This window comes from Emys orbicularis, chromosome 2 (genome assembly GCF_028017835.1).
Source record: "Emys orbicularis isolate rEmyOrb1 chromosome 2, rEmyOrb1.hap1, whole genome shotgun sequence".
NCBI lineage: Eukaryota > Metazoa > Chordata > Testudines > Emydidae > Emys > Emys orbicularis.
The window spans coordinates 283,675,743-283,693,898 of NC_088684.1; the positions used below are offsets into that span (position 1 = coordinate 283,675,743).

The following is an 18,156-nucleotide window of genomic DNA, read 5'->3' on the forward strand; positions in this document are numbered from 1 at the left end:
TCAATATGATCTGGGCTCTGTGATTGGAGAAAAAAGTCAGAAACTTGAGACATCACACTGTAAACTCTGGATCTGTGATCCTCCCTCTCACTCTCTTATGAGAAAATAGTTAACAATGTTGGTGTTTAAAATGTCATCACTGAGCATCTGAGTTAACATCTTACTCAGATGAATGGGACAATTAACACCTATTAGTTCTTATATTCTAGTCTCTCTACAGACTCATCTCAGCATCATTTACACTATGTTTACATTTTTGAGCTTTTCTTTGAAGCTGTAACAGACCTAGGCCTTGTCTACACTACAAAGTTAAGTCGACATAAGTTACGTCGACGTTCAGCTACTGCTGTAATAAAACCTCTGTTGCATGTCCACACTAAGCTCCTTTTGTCGGTGGAGTGCATCCACAGTAGCAGCTCTTGCATCAACACAGAGAGCAGTGCACTGTGGGTAGCTATCCAACTCGCCACCATCTACCGAAGGGTATTTTGGAAAGGTTGTGCAATGCCTCCTGGAGTCAGGTTCAGCATCCCATTATGTAGTTTCCTCATCCCATCATTCAATGTGCATCCTACTACGTTTCACGCCACTTTTAAACAGCCCCTGTAACCTGTGCGCCTGCCATCTCTGTCAGAAAGTATGGGTCCTGGACTGCTCTCCAGTATTTGTTATGAGCATTATGAGCACAAAGTGCCTGATCCTGTAATATTTAATGAGCTGTGACTCTGATGATGATACCTTGGTGTCTGCTTTGCTGTTTGCCATGGAAAGAAACAATTCAAGATTGCTGTTGGCATTCACAGAGTGGCTGCACATGGTGGACTGTTGGTTCCAGGCTTGAGAAACAAGCACTAAATGGTAGGATTGCATTGTTATACAGGTATGGGCAGTGGCTGCAGAACTTTCCGATGCGCAAGGCCACTTCCTGGATTTGTGTGCGGAACTCGCCCCAGTCCTCCGGTGTAGAGACACTAAAATGAGAGATGCACTCACTGTGGAGAAGTGAGTGGCAATTGCTGTGTGGAAGCTGACAATGCCTGACTGCTACCGATCAGTCACAAATCAGTTTGGAGCTGGGAAATTCACCGTGAGGGTTGCTGTGATGCAAGTGTGCAGGGCCATTAATTGACTCCTACTAAAAAGGACTGTGACTCTGGGTAATGTGCATGAAATAGTGGATGGTTTTTCAGCAATGGGGTTCCCTAACTGCGGAGGGGCGATAGATAGCATACATATCCCTATTTTGGCCACAGACCACCTTGCCACACAGTACATCAACAGAAAGAACTACTTTTCTATGGTATTGCAAGCACTGATGGATCACTGGGGTCATTTAGCCAACATCAACATGGGCTGGTCAGGGAAGATGCATGACACACACATCTTTAGGAACGTAGGTCTGTACAGGAAGCTGCAAGCAGGGACTTTCTTTCCAGACCAGAGGATTACCATTGGGGATGTGGAAATGGCAATAGTGATCCTGGGATACCCAGCCTTCTCCTTGTTCCCGTGGCTCATGACCAGCCATCTTGACATCAGTAAGGAGCGCTTCAACGACAGGCTCAACTGGTGCAAAATGACTATTGAGTGTGCCTTTGGCTGTTTGAAGGGTCGCTAGCGCTGTCTCAGGAGGTTAAACTTCAGTGAGGAAAATATCCCTATGGTCATAGCTGCCTGCTGAATTTGAGTAACCAGATATCAGGGCTATAAGAGAGGCTCAATGGGGACTATTCGGCTCAGGGAGGTTTTGAAGGAGCATTTTAACACTGAGTCACAGTAATGTGTGTTGCTGTAATATGTTGAGCCTGGCATTGTTTTTTGACACCGTGCTATGAACCCTGTAACGATTGGTGTGTGTGCACTACTGTAACAAGGCAAAGCACCTATTGCTGTTATCTGTGAATGACAGTATCGGTCACCATATTTTGGAGCATAATAAAGATTCATTCAGTTTCCATAAGTAGATTTTTATTCCACATCCATGCAAACATACGTATGTAATGCTGAGGTAAACTTCATACATACATGGTAAAGTATCTTTAAAGAGGAAGGAACAGGGAATTCACAAGCATATACATCAATGGGGCTCTCACAGCTGGGTATATGTGGGGCTGTCATTATGTTTAATCTCCCATGGAGTGGAGTGCCCCATTTTCCACAGGCGGTGGTGATCGTAGTGGATATCTCACTCCTGAGGGTAACCAAGGCTTCAAGGGAGCAGCTCCTGCATGCGTCTGGCTGCAGACCAGGTCCGTATGCTGCTAACCTGTGTGCTGCAATGGTGCTTGCTGAAGTAATTGCCGAGTGGCATGGCAAAGTGTCCTACTGCGGGGCGAGAAACAAGGCAGCCCTCCCAAGATACCGTTGGCAAAGGATTGCAGATTACCTCCAGGAAAGTTTCCTAGAGATCTTTATGGAGGATTCACGGGACATCCCGGTGTGCATAAACAAATCGTTCCGCAGGGCCCCCTCTGCCTAGCTGTACAGGGTAATGAGAAGCAGATAGCAACTGTACCTGTATTGGTTATTTCACTACCTCTTCTAGCTTGATTAAAAAAGTAGTACATGAGGATATGTGTCCATGCAATATTGAAGCAAAGTGAGTACTTACCAGAGGTTCCCTCCCCTGCATCAGGCTCACCATAGTTGGAGTGCTGAGAGTGGCTAGACTGCTCAGGAGTCAAAAAGAGGTCCTGGCTTGCCACGCTATTGGATCTCTCTGTCACCTCTCCCCCATCCTTCTCCTCCTCCATTTCCTCCTCCAGCACATCATCCTTGGGGCTCACTCTGGTGGCCTCTGACTCCAGCCCCCAAAGTATCCACGGGAGGTTGGTGGTGGAGGAGGGTTTGCCACTGAGGATGGCATGCAGTTCCTTGTAGAAGTGGCATGTCTGCAGCTCCGCACCAGAACGACTATTTGCCTCCCTTGCCTTCTCGTATGCCTGCTTCAGCTCTTTGGTTTTATGTGGCACTGCTGCATGTCCTTATTGTAGCTCTTTTCCTTCATGCCCCGAGCGATCTGGCATAGATGTCAAAGTTCCTGTAGTTGGAGCAGAGCTGTAACTGCACAGCCTCCTCTCTTCACAGACCTTGGAGATCCACCACTTCCAGCATACTCCAGGCAGAAGTGTGTTTGCTGCATGGAGTTAGAACAGTCCACTGGGCAGTAGTTATGTTAGCTCTCCACCCCGAGTAAACAGGAAGAGCAATTTCAAAACTTCCCAAGGCTTTAAAAGAGGAGGGGTGCATACCTGTGTACCTGGCTGCAGGGCAGCAGAGTTCAAAACAGTGACCTGAGTGGTCACGGTGGGCATTGTGGGACACCTCCTGGAGGCCACTTAAATTGACATAAGCAACGCAGTGTCTACACTGACAATGCATCACCCTAACTATGTTAACCTAAGCGCTGTGCCTCTTGCTGAGGTGGTTTTATTAGGTCGGTGTAGCGGGCGAGTTGCAGTGGTGGGAGGAGCATTGTAGTATGTACACCTCCATAGTTAGGTCGATGTAAGCTGCTGTACATTGGCTTAACTTTGTAGTGCAGACAAAGCCCTACATTTTTGTTTTTAAGTGAAATCATCTGAGATTCTGGAGAGCAAGATAGCACTTCAGAGAAGTGCTGATATGGTGCATGGACACATACTGGCCGTTTCTGAACCTTGCTGGTATTATACAAATGACAATTGTCCAGAAAAAAAATTCTTCCCATCAGTGAGTGGAAAGCTCTTCCTTATGCATGTGGGGCCTAAGCTGTTCACTTCTGCATAATTTAAGCTGTCATTTAAAAAAAGTTTCTCATTTATTCAGTTGCTAAGATAAACTTCCAAATGTGAACCAGATATTACTGATGCAGCAGTGCCTTCCTGATTCTTAGGCTATCCAGCTGCAGTGCCTCGCTAGTGCTTATAGTAATTTTGGGTGCCCAACTTGAGACACCTTGAAGGGACCTGGTTTTCAGAAATTGCTGAGAACCCACTCTTTACAAATCATCCTCCTTTTGAAAATGTAGACCTACTTTTTGTGCACTTTTGATTTCTTTCAGCTTAAAGTTATTGCCATTGATGAGCAGCTGAGAGTCATCTATGAGGATAACATTCATTTCGACAAAGACCTTCCGGAATTTGGGTATGTTTTTGAATTTTATTCAGTTAGTGCAAGGGTCGGCAACCTTTCAGAAGTTGTGTGCTGAGTCTTCATTTATTCACTCTAATTTAAGGTTTTGCGTGCCAGTAATACATTTTAACATTTTTAGAAGGTCTCTTTCTATAAGTCTATAATATATAACTAAACTATTGTTGTATGTAAAGTAAATAAGGTTTTTAAAATGTTTAAGAAGCTTCATTTAAAATTAAATTAAAATGCAGAGGCCCCCCGGACCAGTGGCCAGGACCCAAGCAGTGTGAGTGCCAATGAAACTCAGCTTGCGTGCCACCTTTGGCACGTGTGCCATAGGTTGCCTACCCCTGAGTTAGTGTGATGTTCGGTCCAATGTGGTGTACCTTTGAAGGGCCTTCACCCTAGTTACACCCCATGGATCTACTGAGTGTGGAGGCATGAACAGAGTTTCCAGCTTCTCTCTCTGTGTGTGGTATTTGGCAACACTGCAAAGGTGATGTAAACTCTTGTGATGTTTAGTGCTTTTCTTAAAGCCTCAGCTCCTGGAATCCTCTGATTGCAGGGGAATCTCAGCTTTCATTTAAGAAAGAAAGATTTTAGCTTTCATGGTTGTGGCAAAAAACTTGAAAACATGAAATGAGTGCATTCTAAAAGACCAGAAACCAAAAAGCAAATACCAAGTACCCCCTAATTTTTTTAAAAAGCTCCTGATTTTTAAGTCAATCTCATGAGTTTTTTGGGGATGGCTCATGATTTTTGAAAATTGTGGGTTGGAAATACTGCCTTTGTGTTTGGAACGGGGATGCTATGCCAACACCAAATAAGGTTTGGAAGGGACCTTTGGGAATATGCTGGAGCAGATCCATTGACCAAAAATGCTCTCAGGGGATGTAGGAGGGCAGTGCCTGTTACTCCAATCTGTGGTCTGTAGTGTATACATTCCATCCTACAAGCTCACAGACTTTTCGCACAAAACCTGCTTGCTCAAATTTTATATGGCAAGAAGTGTGATGTGAAACCATTCAGAGTAAACATTAGGAAGTTTAGAAGGTGTTATGACTGACAGATTAAGTTTAATTGGTGCATCAAAAACTCCATGTTCTTTATTTAAGAACAGGATTTAGGTGCCGGATTAGCTGTTTGCATATGCACTTACTCAATTTATAGGAGTAAACTTAATAATCACAAACAGCTGCAGTAGGTGTACAGTGTGCCATACTGACAATATCCTATAATATCTTGAATGAATTTTATTGAATAAAGTTAAACCTTATTGAATTTTAATAGCTTTGGGGTACATTGTACAGGTCTGTCGCATCTTACGCTGGGGTTACGTTCCGCATTCAGCGCGTAAAGCGAAAATCACGTATAGTCAAAATTACATTGAGTGTAATAGCGGGCGGAATTGCCCTCACTACAGGTACAGTATTAAAATTGTTATTTTTCTCTTTTTTTTTTGCGGACCGCGTAAAGCTGAAATCGCGCATGTTAAATGCGCGTAAGATGCGACAGACCTGTATTAGAATGCAAATGTTTATGTACTATTGTGAGATTGTATGGTACTTCTTTATCAGGAAGACAAGATTAATGCAATATCTGGAAGATATTAGGAACTTCAGAAAGTCTTTTTGGAAGAAAACTTGTGGATTCCCTAGGTAATTGCTTGGGGTGATGGGAATGCAAATTCACCCTCTGAAGCCAACCTTTTGAAGATATGCCCTGGAGGGAGAGACCCATTGTGTACTAATTACCTACTTCTGGAAACTCCAGTTCAGAGACCCCTGAACTAAAAGGGAGCTGAACATTGTATGAGTGTGCTTGTTCTCAGCTGAAGCTGTGATGAACTTTTAACCAAAAGGACTCCCTTAGGGTGGGTGGGGGTGTTGAAGGACTTATCCTGCCAGAACCCATGTTAGAGTTGGGATGTACTCTGGTAGGCTCATTAGCATGCGTGTAGATTCTTTTATTGTTTTTAATATGTTTTCTCTGTAATGCTTTGTACCTTAAGAATAAAGTAGGCTTGCTTAGAAAACTCTGTGTGGCACTTATATCTGTAGCAATCACTCTTATTAGTCTCTAAAGAGAAAGCAAGCAGGTTTGTTTAGGCAGAACATTTAGGCTGGGAAATATGCGGTGAAGGCAGGGAACTGTAGGTCAGAAGGGAGAGAGACAGATGTCTCCATCCAAGAGAGGCAACAACTGGGGAGCTGGAAGCCTGAGAGTTGGTGCCTTCACTGAACCACCAAGGGGAGATACAGGTGCAGTTGCCCTGAACTGTGACATAAAGTATCATGCACATGTACATTTTGCACACTAAGGGTATGTCTACACTACGAAATTAGGTCGAATTTATAGAAGCCGGTTTTATAGAAATCGTTTTTATACAGTCGATTGTGTGTGTCCCCACATAAAATGCTCTAAGTGCATTAAGTCAGCGGACCGCGTCCACAGTACCGAGACTAGCGTCGACTTCCGGAGCATTGCACTGTCTCCGCCGCCCATTGGAATTCTGGGTTGAGATCCCAATGCCTGATGAGGCAAAAACTGTGTCACGGGGAATTCTGGGTACATGTCATCAGGCCCCCCCCCCCCCCCCCCGTGAGAGCAATGGCAGACAATTGTTTCGCGCCTTTTTTCCTGGGTTACCTGTGCAGACGACATACCACGGCAAGCATGGAGCCCGCTCAGCTCTGCTCAGCTCACCGTCACCATATGTCATCTGGGTGCCGGCAGACGTGGTACTGCATTGCTACACAGCAGCAGCTAATTGCCTTTTGGCAGTAGACGGAGCAGTATGACTGGTAGCCGTCATCGGCTATCTGGGTGCTGGCAGACGTGGGACTGCATTGCTATACAGCAGCAGCTCCTTGTCTTTTGGCAGCAGATGCTGTATTATGACTGGTGTCCATCGTCGTTGTACTCCTCAGTGAGTTCGGTCAGAGGCGCCTGGGCAGACATGTTTTGTCTCCTGGAGACTCAGTCCTGCCGGCAGTCCTATTGCACCGTCTTGACGATGATGGCTAGCAATTGTAATGCAGCATCTTCTGCCAAGCACCCAGAAGATGCCGATGGCTATCAGTCATGCTGCACCATCTGCTGCCAGCCTAAGATGTAAAAGATAGATGGACCAGATTTGTTCTGTATTCATTTGCTTCCCCCTCCCTCCGTGAAATCAACGGCCTGCTAAACCCAGGGTTTTGAGTTCAGTCTTTGGGGGGGCCATTCTGTGTGACAGTTGTTTGTGTTTCTCCCTGATGCACAGCCACCTTCGTTGATTTTAATTCCCTGTAAGCCATGTCGTCACTCGCCCCTCCCTTCCTCCCTCGTCAGACAATAGTTTTGCGCCTTTTTTCAGCCCAGACACCATAGCACTGGGCTCATGGAGCCCGCTCAAATCACTGCGGCAATTATGAACACTATGAACACCACGCGCATTGTCCTGGAGTATATGCAGAGCCAGAACATGCCAAAGCAAAACCAGGCGAGGAGGTGATTGCAGCGCGGCGACGAGAGTGATGAAGAAATTGACATGGACATAGACCTCTCACAAAGTACGGGCCCCAGCAATGTGCAAATCATGGTGTTACTGGGGCAGGTTCATGCCGTGGAATGCCGATTCTGGGCCCGGGAAACAAGCACAGACTGGTGGGACCGCATCATGTTGCAGGTGTGGGACGATTCCCAGTGGCTGCGAAACTTTCGCATGCATAAGGGCACTTTCATGGAACTTTGTGACTTGCTTTCCCCTGCCCTGAAACGCCAGAATACCAGGATGAGAGCAGCCCTCACAGTTGAGAAGCGAGTGGCGATAGCCCTGTGGAAGCTTGCAACGCCAGACAGCTACCGGTCAGTCAGGAATCAATTTGGAGTGGGCAAATCTACTGTGGGGGCTGCTGTGATCCAAGTAGCCAACGCAATCAAAGACCTGCTGATATCAATGGTAGTGACTCTGGGAAACGTGCAGGTCATAGTGGATGGCTTTGCTGCAATGGGATTCCCTAACTGTGGTGGGGCGATAGATGGAACCCATATCCCTATCTTGTCACCGGAGCACCAAGCCACCGAGTACATAAACCGAAACGGGTACTTTTCAATGGTGCTGCAAGTCCTGGTGGATCACAAAGGACGTTTCACTAACATCAACGTGGGATGGCCGGGAAAGGTACATGATGCTCGCGTCTTCAGGAACTCTGGTCTGTTTCAAAAGCTGGAGGAAGGGACTTTCTTCCCGGACCAGAAAATAACCGTTGGGGATGTTGAAATGCCTATAGTTATCCTTGGGGACCCAGCCTACCCCTTAATGCCATGGCTCATGAAGCCGTACACAGGCAGCCTGGACAGTAGTCAGGACCTGTTCAACTATAGGCTGAGCAAGTGCAGAATGGTGATAGAATGTGCATTTGGACGTTTAAAAGCGCGTTGGCGGAGTTTACTGACACAGATAGACCTCAGCGAAACCAATATTCCAATTGTTATTGCTGCTTGCTGTGCGCTCCACAATATCTGTGAGAGTAAGGGGGAGACCTTTATGGCGGGGTGGGAGGTTGAGGCAAATCGCCTGGCTGCTGATTACGCGCAGCCAGAGACCAGGGCGGTTAGAAGAGTACAGCAGGGCGCGGTGCGCATCAGAGAAGCTTTGAAAACCAGTTTTGTGACTGGCCAGGCTACGGTGTGAAACTTCCGTTTGTATCTCCTTGATGAACCCCCCCCCAGTTCACTCTACTTCCCTGTAAGCTAACCACCCTCCCCTCCCCCCTTCGAGCACCGCTTGCAGAGGCAATAAAGTCATTGTTACTTCACATTCATGCATTCTTTATTAATTCATCACACAACTAGGGGGATAACTGCCAAGGTAGCCCGGGAGGGGTGGGGGAGGAGTGAAGGACAAGGACACGCTGCAGTTTAAAACTTTAAAACTTAAACTCTTATTGAAGGCCAGCCTTCTGATGCTTGGGCAATCATCTGGGGTGGAGTGGCTGGGTGACCAGAGGGCCCCCCCACCGCGTTCTTGAGCGTCTGGGTGAGGAGGCTATTTAACTTGGGGAGGAGGGCTGTTGGTTACACAGGGGCTGTAGCGGCGGTCTCTGCTCCTGCTGCCTTTCCTGCAGCTCAACCATACGCTGGAACATATCAGTTTGATGCTCCAGCAGCCGGAGCATTGACTCTTGCCTTCTGTCAGCAATCTGACGCCACCTATCCTCTTCAGCCCACCACTTGCTCTCTTCAGCACATAATTCAGCCCGCCACCTCTCCTCTCGTTCATATTGTGCTTTTCTGCACTCTGACATTGACTGCCTCCACGCATTCTGCTGTGCTCTGTCAGCGTGGGAGGACATCTGGAGCTCCGAGAACATATCATCCCGAGTCCGCCGTTTTCTCCTTCTAATCTTCACTAGCCTCTGCGAAGGAGAAACATTTGCAGCTGGTGGAGGAGAAGGGAGACACATTTTAGAGAACAATGGGTACACTCTTTCACGTTAAATTTTGCTGTTCACATTACACAGCACATGTGCTTTCGTTACAAGGTCGCATTTTTCCTCTTATATTGAGGGCCTGCCGGTTTGGTGTGAGAGATCACTCACGCAGTGCCAGGCAACAGAATTCGGCTTGCAGGCAGCCATGGTAAGCCACAGTCTTTTAGCTTTTTTAACCTTCATAACATGTGGGAATGGTTTCAAACAGCAGCGCCCTCCCATACCAAGCACCCGTTGGGTTGGCCATTTAAAATGGGTTTGCAATGTAAAAGGAGGGGCTGCGGTTTCCGGGTTAACATGCATTACAAACCCAACTAATCCCACCCCCCCACAGCGGGGAATATTTCTGTTCAGCCGAGCAGGAACGGGCACCTCTGAATGTCCCCTTAATAAAATCCCCCCATTTCAACCAGGTGACCGTGAATGATATCACTCTCCTGAGGATAAAAAAGAGAGATAAGGAATGGATGTTGTCTGCATGCCAGCAAACACCGGGACCATATGCTGCCATGCTTTGTTATGCAATGATTCCAGACTACGTGCTACTGGCCTGGCATGGTAAAGTGTCCTACCATGGCGGACGGGCTAAGGCAGCCCTCCCCAGAAACCTTTTGCAAAGGCTTTGGGAGTACATCAATGTCATAACTATAAAGGGAAGGTTAACAGCCCTCCTGTGTACAATACTATAAAATCCCTCCTGGCCAGAGACTCCAAAATCCTTTTACCTGTAAAGGGTTAAGAAGCTCAGGTAACCTGGCTGACACCTGACCCAAAGGACCAATAAGGGGACAAGATACTTTCAAATCTTGGTGGGGGGAAGGCTTTTGTTTGTGCTCTTTGTTTTGGTGGGAGTTCGCTCTTGGGACTCAGAGGGACCAGACATCAATCCATGCTCTCCAAATCTTTCTGAACAAGTCTCTCATATTTCAAACTTATAAGTAAACAGCCAGGCAAGGCGTGTTAGTTTTATCTTTGTTTTCTCAACTTGTAAATGTACCTTTTGCTAGGGTGTTTACCTCTGTTTGCTGTAACTTTGAACCTAAGGCTAGAGGGGGGTCCTCTGGGCTCTTTAAGTTGGATTACCCTGTAAAGTTATTTTCCATCCTGATTTTACAGAGATGATTTTTACCTTTTTCTTTAATTAAAAGCCTTCTTTTTAAGAACCTGATTGATTTTCCTTGTTTTTAGATCCAAGGGGGTTGGATCTTGATCCACCTTGAGTTGGTGGGAGAAAGGAGGGAGGATGGTTAATTTCTCCTTGTTTTAAGATCCAAGGGGTTTGGATCTGTATTCACCAGGGAATTGGTGAAGAGTCTCTCAGGGCTACCCAGGGAAGGGAATTAGCACATTGGGAGTGGTGGCAGCGGACCAGATCTAAGCTGGTAGTTAAGCTTAGAAATTCATGCAGGCCCCCACATCTGTACCCTAAAGTTCACAGTGGGGAAGGAGCCTTGACAATCAAGGAGAGCTTTCTGGAGATGTCCCTGGAGGATTTCCGCTCCATCCCCATACACGTTAACAGACTTTTCCAGTAGCTGTACTGGCCGCGATTGCCAGGGCAAATTAATCATTAATCATTAAACATGCTTGCTTTTAAACCATGTGTAATATTTACAAAGGTACACTCACCAGAGGTCCCTTGTGCGCCCTCAGGGTCTGGGAGCACGCCTTGGGTGAGTTTAGGGGTTACCGGTTCCAGGTCCAGGGTGATAAACATATCCTGGCTGTTGGGGAAACCGGTTTCTCCGCTTCCTTGCTGCTGTGAGCTATCTTCATTGTCTTCATCATCATCTTCCTCGTACCCCAAACCCGCTTCCCTGTTGCGTGCTTTTCCATTGATGAAGTCAAAGCACACGGTTGGGGTAGTGGTGGCTGCACCCCCTAGCATGGCATGCAGCTCCGCGTAGAAGCGGCATGTCTGCGGCTCTGCCCCGGACCTTCCGTTTGCCTCTCTGGCTTTGTGGTAGGCTTGCCTTAGCTCCTTAATTTTCACGTGGCACTGCTGTGCGTCCCTGTTATGGCCTCTGTCCTTCATGGCCTTTGAGACTTTTTCTAATATTTTGCCATTTCGTTTACTGCAACAGAGTTCAGCTAGCACTGATTCGTGTCCCCATATGGCGAGCAGATCCCGTACCTCCCGTTCGGTCCATGCTGGAGCTCTTTTGCGATCCTGGGACTCCATCATGGTTACCTGTGCTGATGAGCTCTGCGTGGTCACCTGTGCTCTCCACGCTGGGCAAACAGGAAATGAAATTCAAAAGTTCGTGGGGCTTTTCCTGTCTACCTGGTCAGTGCATCTGAGTTGAGAGTGCTGTCCAGAGCGGTCACAATGAAGCACTCTGGGATAGCTCCCGGAGGCCAATACCGTCGAATTCCGTCCACACTACCCCAAATCCGACCCGGAAAGGCCGATTTCAGTGCTAATCCCCTCGTCGGAGGTGGAGTAAAGAAACCGGTTTAAAGGGCCCTTTAAGTCGAAAAAAAGGGCTTCGTCGTGTGGACGTGTCCAGGCTTAATTTGATTTAACGCTGCTAAATTCGACCTAAACTCGTAGTGTAGACCAGGCCTGAGGCTTTGTCTACACTACATCATTTACGGTGGTGCAGCTGCACCGATGCAGCTATGCCACTGTAGTGCTTCTGTGAAAACGCTCTAAGCCTACAGGAGAGAGCTCTCCCGTCGGCTTAATAACTCCTGCTCCACGAGAGGCGGTAGCTATGTCAGTGGGAGAAGCTCTCCCGCCAATATAGCACTGTCTACACTGGCACTTAGGTCGCTATAACTTTTGTCGCTCAGGGGTGTGGATTATTCACACCCCTGAGCGATGTAAGATGTATCAAAGTAATTTGTAGTGTAGACAAGGGCTCACTGTGGATAGTCTTTGTGTGGGTATTTTGCTTTTAGTGTCAAATTGCCTTGTAAGACACCAGCATGAATATAAAAGACCAAGAGTTTACTGCTGCATGAGATCTGTGCAGACAGACCCTTCCACCTATGCAGAACCTCAGTGATTTCAAAGTACTGGGCAAATGTAGGAGTCTACCCTCTTGGATCTCACTGCAGGATCAGGGACTTTATTTTTTTCCCCTGTGACTAGTCAAAATATCAAAATGTTAGTTCCAGAGAGCAGGCTGAGTTTTCTAACTTTGTTTTTATCCTTGCTGTGTACTAAATAGTACCGTGTGCTCTTTGATCATAAATGATCATGTGAAAAAACTGCTTGGAGGGGGAAAAATGACCAAATGTGAAAAAAAGACCGGTTCTCCTCCAACCTCAAGAGAAAATATTGTCTTTCTGCAGGACTCATTGCGGCGTCCACGTCCACAGTGATAAGCTGACAGTGACTTCTCCTGTGTTAATGTGGATCAAGGTCAGAACATGTTTTAATTTTGGTTGCCTGAGTATATTTGTGTTATTATATGATTCATCTTCTTAACTCAGGATTATAATTATGAGCAGCAATTAAGATTTCTATTCAAGCTAAGGTGTTTCGTTTGCTTGTTTTCTATTTCTTTTGCATGCAGATCTATCTCTCTGAAATGGAAACTTTCACATCATGAACAAGTGAAGCTGGAGTTCTTAAATTGTTATGCTTTTGTCTTTTCACTCTCCGTTGTTTTTAATACTAGATGCATGAAAAATAGAAGTACTTTCATAACTGATTTTGAACCCATTTCAGCCCTGCTGAATATTGCAGAATATTGCATCTGCTGGATAGAATTTGGCCCATTCTCCTTCTTTTTTAATTAGGAAAACATTCTTTGTTTCATATGGAAGAGGAGCCAGTTTGGCTTTGCTTTGTTTACTTCTTTGTTTGTGCAACATCAGAGTTAATTTCATCCTCTGAGAATAAGATTTATTAGCCAGGTTTTGTTTCTCTCTGCTGGCTGGCTGGCTGGTTTTGCAGCAGCTGATCATAAAACTTTGTAGTGCAGGCCCTTTATGATAATGGTAGAAAATATTTAGCTTAAAACACTGATGGTTTCCTTTTGTATTCTAAAAACATATATTCACGATCCACAGAAAATTACTCATGTAGGTCCAGATTCTGTACCGTGTATTCACATTGAGTAGAGAATCTTACTATGTAAGTAGTCCTAGTAAGGCAACTTGTCTAGTGAAGTCGTGAGTAAGGGTGGCAAAATCTAGGTCACAGCAATGATTGTGTAAAGGTAGATTAATTTTTGGTCCTAAGTTATTTCAGAGTGTCCTTTGAAAATCTCATGGCAAGAGCAAAATTTTCAGACTTGAGTGTCTAAAGGTTAAGCATTTAAATCCATATTTAGCCATCTGAATAAATCATCTGAATTTCAGAGGTGCTGAACGTCCATAGCTCCCATTGAAATCAGTGGGAGATGAGGATGCTCAGCATCTTCCAAGATTGGACCTTGCACCACAAAGAATTCCATGGGTTTTCCAAATGTAAGAACAAAATAAATTGTTCAATTTTGCACCTGTCAACCTCAACAATGTCTCTTTAATATATTGGAACCCAATGAAGACCAAAAAAAGAGCCAAGATCTAATGATTTGTCCTTTGTGATTCAACCTGTTTGAAGAATTTTTTTCTGTAGTTCCCTTTTTTAAAATGGGCTCCTGCTTAATAAAGTAATTTATTCAATTTCTCAAAAAATCCCTAGTCATTAGCTAATTTTTCATTATCTATTACTGAACCCTTATCAGTGATGACAGATACTTACAATTTAATTCTGAGGACTGTGAGTATGCATAATTTGGTAGCTCATTACAATCACTCTTGATTCTGTTTGTTCTTGTAGGCTCTGGATATGATCTTGGAAAAGATGAAATCTTCTGGCTTTAACTTCTCTCATGTGAGAGCTTTTTCTGGGGCTGGACAGGTTAGTTTTTAAAGGGAAAAATCAGTCATATTGTATGTCCTCAACAGATTATTAAGGAATAATGATACTTATTATTTAGTAGTATTACAATAGCATCTAAAGGCCTCAATTAGGATCAAAGTTTCATTGTACCAGACACCGTACAAATACATAATAAGAGACAGATTCTGCCTGAAGAACTTAAAAGCTAATTTAATACAAGATGCAACTTGTATACAACTGGAAGAAGAGAATAGGACAGAGAGGACAAGGATAACAGTATGGTTACATAGACTAGCTGTGTGTACAACTCGATGGTTTCATGTCATTTAAATTCTTCACACTTACGGGGCTCTATTATGGTTTTGCAAACTTGAGCCATGCCTGGAGATGGTGGGGGAGTTTGAGCAGCTGTGTCTGCAAGATTGTTTCACAGGCACTTAAGGAGAGAGGAATATACGTAGTGAAGAACTGAACATGCAAAATCTATTCAAGGTGTAGCAAGCATCCCTCTCATCAGAGCTCTTCATTTGCTGGGTGGTGCACCAGGCATCCTCAGGAATAATGGAAACCAAATGATGGCTGCCTTGTGTGTAAATGTTGCCTCTTGCTTAGGCACTTGTGTAGGGCTTCTCTAATTTAGCCTATATTGCACAGTGCCTTTCTTCTGAAGATGTCAAAGCACTTAGACATTCATTCACCAATTAAGCCTCACGCCATGCCTGTGAGGTAAGCAAGTCTTAGACCCATTTTGCAGTTGTGTAAAGTGAAGTGCAGAGAGATTAAGGCAGGCATTATCAAAAGTGTCCACTAATTTTTGGTGTCTCCGTTGTCAATTGCTCAGCTTTAAACTTCTAGGACTGGTTAATCAGAGGTGCTGAACTCTTGCCATTTCATTGATTTCAGTTAAAGGTTTGGAGGCTCAGGGAATCAGGGGCTATATGTTTCAAGTTGAATACCCCAAATTAGTGGTGCCTAAGGGACTTGCTCTGGGTTACACAGTGAATTAATGGCAGACAAAGTACCTTGAATATGATTAAAGAACCCAGGCATTCTGATTCCCACTTCTCTGCTTTAATCAGTAGACAAAGAGTCTAACCCTGTGTGTCGGGCCCAAAATGACAGAAAGTCATTCAGTGGAGCCCTGACTGCACTTTATAGATGCCCTTCTATGGTAGAATCCTTGGGTAAGGCAATAGCTGCAACTAGCAATGTTATAGTAGTGCCCCCTAGATGCTGCTTTAGTTAATAGTCTACATTTTTGCCAGATAAACTCCTGTATTTGATGATTTGGCACATACATTGCTCATTCTTGAACTGTAATTAAATGATCTAATTGGCCTGGATGTCTCCAAAAAAGGTGAATTGTTTAATGCATTAGTTAATCAATAAATCTGTGTCCCACTTTGGACATGGTTCTTCTCCATTTAATGTTTGAAATCCAGATCGGAATCTGTATTTGACATCCTGGGGGCCATCTTTAATTTAAAAATTTATATCCTCTACAGCAGCATGGAAGCGTGTATTGGAAAGAAGGAGCCAGCCAAATTTTAAAGAATTTATCACCTGATCTTCCTTTACATCAATTACTAAAGGTAATATGTGCAATGAAGAGCTTAGAAGGGAGAGTGAGCGCACACACTCCTCTTTCTGACACTGAACAGTTGCTTTTTCCTTCCAAAATATTTCCTTTGCCTGTTTGTGTTAGAAGCCACTGCAGTATACATTTTTTCCCCTTTATCCCAGGGGGTTCAGTATTTCATCTTCCCCCGGCATGACAGCATGCAATTTTGTTAAAACATGCAGCGCCCAGTGAGCACCAGAATGTGTGACAAGTGGTCTGTTTATTGTTTTATAAAGCTTAATATATTTTTAAACGTCTTTGCCATTATGGATAATATGTTTAGATCTGATTTCCCATTCAGCTCACAAGATTTTATTAGCAAGAATACTTATGTGAAACAGGATAGACTTATCGCTGAAGTTCAAACTATGGTCCTAGGAGTTCCTGTGCAAAAGAGTGACTGCTTGGGGTTGTTTTGTGGCTTGTGGACATAGATTTGAAAAGCCTTCTCCTTTAAAGATATAAGCAAAGTAGAGGTCTGTTTGTCTATTGAAGTCCTCTACATTCAAGTTACATCTTGAAACCAGCCTTTCCCACCTTGAGATCAGAGAGAACTTTTAAACATTTGAAAAAGACATCTGTACAACTGGTCTATTCAAATCTTAAATCTGTATATCCAGATTCCCAAATGAAAATATTGTCTGCAATGAACATTTGAAGAACTTCTGGGGACTGGGTTAAAATACTGCATAGTGGTGGTCTGAGTGTCACGTGAAGAATTCCCAAAAGACCATAACTAGTCATTGGAGACAACAATGTCAGTACAACCCCAATAAGAACAACAGTAGTTATCCATAGGGATAAATCCTGAAAACTGGAACAAAAGGACTATGCTGTGAGAGAACTGTGCTGAAGTAAAGCAGAGCCCAGGAATGGAATCCTTAGCCCCAGCATCTGCTTTAGGGCCTGGTAACCTGCATAGCTGTCCCATGGCTAGCTACTGCAAGATACATAAAAGAGTGGCAGCTACAGCTTGCTTCTTCTCTCCAACATGAGGTTTGGCCTGGGGTTTTCACACTGTTTGCAAATCCACTGGCTGTCTCTCCAACATGCTGGCTTATATGGATTGTAGATGGGTGTAGAGTCTGACAGTGGGGGATCTCCAGTGCAACAATGTGGCATTTCCATGCGCATGTTCTTGGTGTCCTCTAACATGCTCTAAGCCTCTAACTGCCAGATGCTAGTACTGGATGATAACCTCAGGGGATGGATCATTTGATAATTGCCCTGTTCTGTACATTCCCTTTGAAGCATCTGGCATTGGCCACTGTCAGAAGACAGGATACCGGGCTAGAATTGCCCTTGGTGTAACCCACTATGTCCATTCTTCTGTTCTATTGTATTTGGGCCTAATACAGGCAGAGATACCTTCTCAGGATTTGGTCATTAGTGTGAAAGTCCCTCCTGGAGTGATAAGCTTTTTGATGATTTATTTTTTTCCCCAGGCTTGTTTTTCTGTCAGTGACAGCCCTGTCTGGATGGATTCTAGTACTACTACCCAGTGCTTATCTCTTGAGAAAGCTGTTGGAGGGGCACAGCACCTAGCTAATATCACTGGTTCACGAGCATGCGAGGTGAGAACTGGAGGAGGAAAGAATGAAAGTTCTTATAGAGTCACTGGTACCTCATTGCAAACTTAGAAAATAATTCTGTCCACAGCCACTAAGTGTGATATCCAGTATGGGGCTGAAACTTATGAAAAGGTAAGTTCAGTCTGAATATTGACAAAAACTGTCTGGCAGTGAAATGTATGGGGCTTTGGAATAGCCTCATAAAGGAAGGGGTGATGTTCTATTGCTTGGGAGTTGTAAAATTAGACGAGTCAAAGCACTAGAAAATGCATTGTATGAAGCAAACTTGCATTGGCAGAAAGAGTGACTGGATGAATTATTACTGTAAATTACTTCTGTAATTCTGTGGGTCAGATCCTCAGCTGGTGGAGCTATGCTAATTTGCACAAGTTGAGGACCTGTCTCTGAGTTTAAGTGAGGAAAAAGATGCAGGAGCAGATTAATTTCAATTTTTGCTTTCATGCAGATGCCCACAGTAATAAAACATGTTACAGAGTGTTTCTAAATTTAATTTTAGTTAAATTCATAAACGTC

The 18,156-nt window shown here is 44.6% G+C and overlaps 1 protein-coding gene across 1 annotated transcript in view; it reads left to right on the forward strand.

The window, feature by feature from the left end:
* The window catches only part of XYLB (xylulokinase), a 148,176-nt gene that overhangs the window by 2,123 nt on the left and 127,897 nt on the right, over positions 1 to 18,156 (forward strand). Inside the window, exons 2-6 of the mRNA XM_065399155.1 lie at positions 4,043 to 4,125; positions 12,891 to 12,960; positions 14,368 to 14,448; positions 15,936 to 16,022; positions 17,497 to 17,625. Coding sequence (XP_065255227.1) covers positions 4,043 to 4,125; positions 12,891 to 12,960; positions 14,368 to 14,448; positions 15,936 to 16,022; positions 17,497 to 17,625 — 450 coding nt within the window. The remainder of the gene's footprint in view (positions 1 to 4,042; positions 4,126 to 12,890; positions 12,961 to 14,367; positions 14,449 to 15,935; positions 16,023 to 17,496; positions 17,626 to 18,156) is intronic.